This window comes from Saprolegnia diclina, assembly GCF_000281045.1.
Source record: "Saprolegnia diclina VS20 unplaced genomic scaffold supercont1.89, whole genome shotgun sequence".
In the NCBI taxonomy this organism is placed as follows: Eukaryota; Oomycota; class Saprolegniomycetes; order Saprolegniales; family Saprolegniaceae; genus Saprolegnia; species Saprolegnia diclina.
This window is the reverse complement of record NW_008246156.1, coordinates 126,237-131,934: the sequence shown is the minus strand read 5'-3', so window position 1 is coordinate 131,934 and position 5,698 is coordinate 126,237. Positions and strand designations below refer to the sequence as shown.

The window sequence follows — 5,698 nt, the reverse complement described above, 5'->3', positions numbered from 1 at the left end:
CAGTTTGCAAACGACGTACCAGATCGATGTCGTTGAGGAGCTTCTTCTCCACGAGTGCAAAAATCACATCATCTTGCTGTTTGTAGAGCACCGCTGCGTGCAGAGCCGATCGACCAGCCTACGAGATATATCCGAGTCGATTCTTGACGTGCGGAGGTAGGATGTACGGCTTGAAGCTCGTGGACAGCCTGGACGCTGGGCACGTTGGCCGTGAAGTACAGGTGGAACCCCTGCTCTTTGACCTCTCGCTTGGCCATGATGAGCCGCCGGCACACCGGGTACGACACGAGCTTTTTGTTGACTTGGAAACGTTTGCTCTAGTCACTTTATAGTACAAACTCGCTCAGCGGAGAGGTCGCACCCGCACGAGTTCCCACGGCTGAACGCCAGCGCGTAGAAGTTGCTCGACGCAGTGCGCGTGGCCGTACTTGGCGGCAAAGTACAGCACGGACTTGCCTCTCTACATACCAGTGTCAGCCGCCGAGGCAGCCGGCACAGCGTTCACCGAGATGATATCATGCATGTTGTGACCCCGCGGCTGCAGCAAAAGAAGGGCAATGACATCGGCACGGCCTTGTTCACACGCTTTGCGCCAGATGATGTTGTCCTACGCGTCTTCGACGGTGCATCAAATGGGCGTCACGTACCTCTCTGTTGATCGTCGTGGTGTCTGGCGCTCGCAAAATTTCGGCCTTGAACTCGTCCCACTGATTCGCTTTGGCCAGCGCCGTGATGTGGTCTCCGACTTCTGTCACGCAGCAGCGGAGCCGGGCTTCACTGATGTGCATAGACTACAACACGAGCCTTCGCTTCCAGATCACGAGAAGTAGAGGGACGGTACCAACATTTCCACCGGAAGCGACTCTTTACTGATGCGACAGATCTCATTGAGCAAATGCACCAGCTCGGAGCTGTTTTGACCAGCGGCCTTGGCCGCGCAGGGCACGCAACGCAGTGCGAGTATGTCGAGCGCCGTGCGTTCTTGCTAGCGCGCACCGTCGTCGTTTGTAGAGAGCGTGACGCAGTTACCTTGTCCTTCTTGTGAAGCAGCTCCTCGGTACAGTACGGAAGCAAACGCTGAAGCAAGGTCACGTGCCCGCCATAGGCGGCGCACATGACGACTGTTCCATTTTCCTAGTCGACATGGTCGTCGATGAGGAGCGTGCAGCACGCCAGTATGTACGTTCTCGGTCTCTTGAACTTGAAGGGCTTTCGTGACGGCCGCTGCGGCCGCCTCCACGCGTTGGCGATACTCGAGCGCAGCCTCTTTCGTGCCAAGACGCAGACAAGTCAAGCACGGCGCGTCTTGGTTGAGGACCACCTCGTTCGCGCACGTGACGCAGGTGTAGCTGGGAAAGGCGTAGTGCAATGACGGCGCGTCGTCACACACACCTGTCCAGATGCCTGCCGCTAAATCAAAGGGGCCTTTGAACGTGCGCCGCAACTGGGTCGTATACGCCAGCGTGAGCTCGAGAAAATCGCTGCTTATCCACGTGCCAAGGACGGGGACGCCGTCCGCGACACCAATGAGCTGGTACGCGTTCATCGCTGGCGTTGGCACGACGGTGGCGAGCAATGTCGACGCATGCGTCTCGCTGCGCCACGTCACTTGCGCAAACGAGTCGCCCACAAAGATGGTGCGCAACCAGAGGTCCATGCCCACGACGTCGCCTGCGCGTGCGAGGCGGTGACCTGGGCACGTCTGTCGATAAGTGTCTTCTTTGGTCAGCAGGGTTCGGGCTTCGTCACTCTGCACGAGATCCAGCGGTGTTTTGCCCGCCTACGACACTTCGGAGACGTTGAACGAGACGCAAAAACAGACCTCGTTCGTCACGTCCATGGCGGCGGACTCGCGTAAGAGAATAGACACTGAGGTACGCTTGTCGCACGCAGCAGCCAAATGCAGTGGGGTATCCCGTGCCTAGTGGACGCTGTCAGCTGCATAAATCGTATGGGTCCGTGACACCTTGTTGCGGGCGTCAATGTCGGCACCCGCCTTCAAAAGCGCCTTTAGATTGCCCGCGTTGTGGCGCGCGGCAATGTGCAGCGGCGTGTTCCCGTCCTAAGAGTGCGATGAGCGCACGCCAGTTCTCGCATGTTCAAGTACGTCGTCGGTTATGTTGACGTCCCGGAAGCGCGGAAGGAGCCATTCGATGGCGCTGCCCGTGCCAGTGTTCGAAGCTTGCGCAGCCAAGTGCAGCAAGGAGCCTGCGCCCTGCTCCACATGAATGCACCGCTCACTATGCAAGCGGACCTCACCTCTCGCTGGACCTTGAGGTCGATGTCGGGGACCTTTGCGAGCAGCAGCTCCAGAACCGCGCTGTGGCCCATGCGCATCGCGCGGCTCAAAAGACGCGTGTCGTACTGTATGACATCAGCACTTGTGCAAATGAACTACGGACCTCGGGTATTAAGGTGAAGGGCGTCGTGTCCAGAAGGAGCGTCACAATGTCCAAATGCTCGCGCTCGCAGGCGAGCGACAGGACCGATTCGCCGCCCTAAGTGCAGTGAGCTAGGTGTGAACACACCTGCACGCTTGGCGACCTCGATCGTGCAAAGATCTTCTAATGTGTACGTCCGATGCTGCAGCCGATGCAAGACCAGCGGCTCGTTGCCCTCTTTGATCAGGGACACCATCGTCGCGTCGCAGTCGTCCACGATGCCGTCATCGTCATTCGAGCTACTTGAAGCGTGCGAAAATGGCGACTTGGCCGCGAGTGCGTCATACGCGCGGGCCGAACGCCACAGCGCAAGCAGGCGGGCACAGATCATTACAAACCAGATCTAAACCGGGTGGGCTCCGAGAGTTGTGTGTTCCAAGTCGAAGGTAGTCACGGTGTTCCAATTCGAAGGGTTCTCAACCCCGGTCCCACATTCAAACGGGGGGCTTTTGGTTGTGGCGCTGCCACGTCATCCTCGGAACAATTGACTTTCCGCAGTGTTTCGTTGCTGTGAAAAGTGCAATGTGGTGCTTCTGGAGTCATGATCGGGCGTATGGCGCGCTGCCGGCCAAATCGCCCTTCGTCTCAACATCCTCAAGGGACGAGGAGTATGACGCAGGCATTGCCGACCCCGGCGACGCGACGATGGTGCGGCTACTTAACGACGGCAACGAACCGCTCGTGCTCCATCGGCTGCAAACCCAAACGTATACACTCGAGGACCTCTGTGCGACCGACGTAACACCTCTACCGGCTCAATAGCTTGGACGTACATGACTGTAGGACGGCGACTCGGTTCTCTCGCGTGCCTGCGAACGCGGGCTGCTGGACATTGTAACCCTTCTTTTGGACTCGACGCCCTATACTTCGATTCCCGCGGTGCGCCCTCCAGTGTCGTCGACGAGCTAATTGTGTCCTAGTACGCGACGCGTCCGCTGTACCAAGCTGTGCGCCACGACCACGTCGCAGTACTACAGCTCCTGCTCGCGAAGATCCTCGCGATCGACGTCACGGCCACGCAAGACGTACGTTTTCGCTGCGATTTTGCGGCGATGTATGCGCTCATTGCACGCTTCTAGGACGGAAGCACGGCGCTGCATTATGCGGCCCGCTACAGCGAGAACGATGTGCTCACGCTGCTCTTATCGCTCGTCACGAACGTTGACATGACGTCTGCCGTGCGATGCCACGTGCCTCGTACAAGCTCAGTTCTGGTGGGTAGGACGGGATGACGCCGCTGCACGTTGCGGCCAAGTACGGCTACACGCGCCAACCCCAAGGCATGGTGATCAAGAAGCACGACAACGCGCAAGAGATGCAGTCGTTGCTGGTTGCAGGCGCCGACATCGACGCTCGCACGCAGGTTCGTCAATGCTGCCGCGCACATTTTCGCAAAGAGCGCGCCGTAGACACGGGATACCGCGCTCCATTTCGTTGTCGCGAGGAGTGATCACGCAGGCGTGAAGCTCCTCTTGCATGCATCCGCCACCATTGACGTGACAAACGAGGTAGACGCGAGTCCTCTTGCCTTCCACTGCAGCCTTCTAGGCCGGGCAAACACCCTTGGACCTGGCCGTCCGCGACGATAAAATAAGCGCCATGCTACGCGCTGAAGACGACCTCCGAAAGAACTACCCGGGCCACCGCCTCGCACGCGCAGGCAACGTCGCGCGCATGGAGCTTTGGCTGCGAGCGATCTTTGCGAGAGATGCGTTTGAGAGCGTGACGTGGCGCAACGAGAGAGCCATCCTGATGTCCGTGACGGTCATACCGACGCCTACCCTCGATGCGTACCAACTGCTAGCGAACGATGCCGCGGTTCTTGGCGCCTGGACGCGCGACAACGTTTTGACGCTTACGTTCGTCGACAAGACGCGCCCCAAGACGTACAAAGGACCCGTCGATGTGGCTGCTGGCACGTGGACGGGCATCTGTGACGACGCACCGTCACTGCACTACATTATATCGCTCTACCTTTGCGTCGCATGCACCGTCGCCGCGGTGCCAACGCCAGGCACGCCGTGTCTGCAGTGTCTTGCGCTCAACAGAAGCGACTTCGTGCTCTCCTATCGTACACGCGCGCAAGAAGCAACATTGGCCGTCACGGCGGCCCTCGAAGTCCGCGCCAGCGTACGTTCCATGCAGCTTAATGGCCGTGAATGATCTGGTGCGTAGGACGGAAAGACCGTGCTTATGTATGCAGCCAAGGGTCGACACTTGGCGATCTTGCATCTGTTGCTGCCGTACTGCACCGAGGCGCTTCTTCAACTGACGCTCAAGGTAGTTTCGGTACTGCGTGACGAGACACAACACGGAGGGTAGAACGGAGACACGGCGCTGGACTTGCTCACGGACTGTGTTTTGCACTGCGTCACCATCGCCAATGGCCAAAGTAGCACCGAGCTCATTCAAATGGTCAGTGAGTTGCGTCGTCGAGGCAATCTCACACGGTTCCTCAACCACTTGGTACACCTCGAGTCTCAGCTACTTCGTTTGACAATAACCACACTAGCCCCATACGCAATGCTGCCAGATGGGCGATGACTCGGCCGAGCTCGCTGCGCTGGCCGAAGCAAAACAGTGGGACAAACTCAAGGCGCAGCTCTTGCGCAAGCCTGTGGACGAGCCTCTGGTCGATAATGAAACAACTGACGTAGACCCGCGGAGTGTGGTGGTGCGGGTTAAACTGGAAGGTGTCCCTAGGGATGCACCGTGTGGCAGTACGTGTGCCAACATGGCCGCCTCGATATACTCAACCTCCTCCTCTCGCCACCGACAGTTCGCACGCCGAGCCGCCTTCGACTCGTAAACTAGTGTCCACGCCACGACCATCTGATATCGCATCTAGACTGGGGAGACAGCACTGTACTTTGCGGCCAAATACGGCCACGCCAGCTGCGTGGAACGCCTCTTGCTCGCTGGCGCCGACCCGAATCATCTACAAGTGCGCCAATGAACTTCTTCGTTTAGCGAAGGACGTCCCTTGCGTAGCGGTCGCGCCCGATAGACGAGCTTGTGTGGCCTTATCCCGCGTGCAAGCGCCTCATCACCGCCAAGCAAGAGGTCCAAGAACATCATACCGACTACTTTATGGCCAACGTGCCCGACCTGTCGGCGGTCGACCAGTTCAAAGCGGTACGTCGACTCGAGCTGAAGAAGAGGACAATACATAAGCTATTCCTTTCAGGCCGGTCGATCGGCCTTGCACGCGTCGGTCCTCCTCAACCAACGACCTAACGTGATCTCGGCGCTCCTGG

At 58.5% G+C, this 5,698-nt stretch overlaps 2 protein-coding genes across 2 annotated transcripts in view; one reads left to right on the top strand and one right to left on the bottom strand.

Annotated features, from left to right (window-relative positions):
• Window positions 1–2,807, bottom strand: part of SDRG_15350 (hypothetical protein) — a 5,636-nt gene extending 2,829 nt beyond the window's left edge. The window contains exons 1-14 of the mRNA XM_008621519.1: window positions 2,545–2,807; window positions 2,403–2,498; window positions 2,260–2,364; window positions 2,108–2,215; window positions 1,967–2,062; window positions 1,823–1,921; window positions 1,184–1,780; window positions 1,030–1,134; window positions 842–985; window positions 648–791; window positions 506–607; window positions 362–460; window positions 168–317; window positions 16–118 (exon numbers count right to left, since the gene is read on the bottom strand). Of these exons, the coding sequence (XP_008619741.1) occupies window positions 16–118; window positions 168–317; window positions 362–460; window positions 506–607; window positions 648–791; window positions 842–985; window positions 1,030–1,134; window positions 1,184–1,780; window positions 1,823–1,921; window positions 1,967–2,062; window positions 2,108–2,215; window positions 2,260–2,364; window positions 2,403–2,498; window positions 2,545–2,772 (2,176 nt within the window). The 5' untranslated portion in view covers window positions 2,773–2,807. The remainder of the gene's footprint in view (window positions 1–15; window positions 119–167; window positions 318–361; window positions 461–505; window positions 608–647; window positions 792–841; window positions 986–1,029; window positions 1,135–1,183; window positions 1,781–1,822; window positions 1,922–1,966; window positions 2,063–2,107; window positions 2,216–2,259; window positions 2,365–2,402; window positions 2,499–2,544) is intronic.
• A 146-nt stretch (window positions 2,808–2,953) lies between these two features.
• Window positions 2,954–5,678, top strand: SDRG_15349 (hypothetical protein; the record flags this gene model as incomplete). The annotated part of the gene is made up of 14 exons (XM_008621518.1): window positions 2,954–3,179; window positions 3,225–3,320; window positions 3,362–3,466; window positions 3,521–3,619; window positions 3,664–3,804; window positions 3,851–3,949; window positions 3,990–4,571; window positions 4,617–4,721; window positions 4,764–4,907; window positions 4,954–5,094; window positions 5,145–5,246; window positions 5,290–5,385; window positions 5,433–5,580; window positions 5,629–5,678. The coding sequence occupies exons 1-14, from the start codon at window positions 2,964–2,966 to the stop codon at window positions 5,676–5,678; spliced, it is 2,124 nt and encodes a 707-aa protein (XP_008619740.1). The 5' UTR covers window positions 2,954–2,963.
• Window positions 5,679–5,698: the final 20 nt, after the last annotated feature.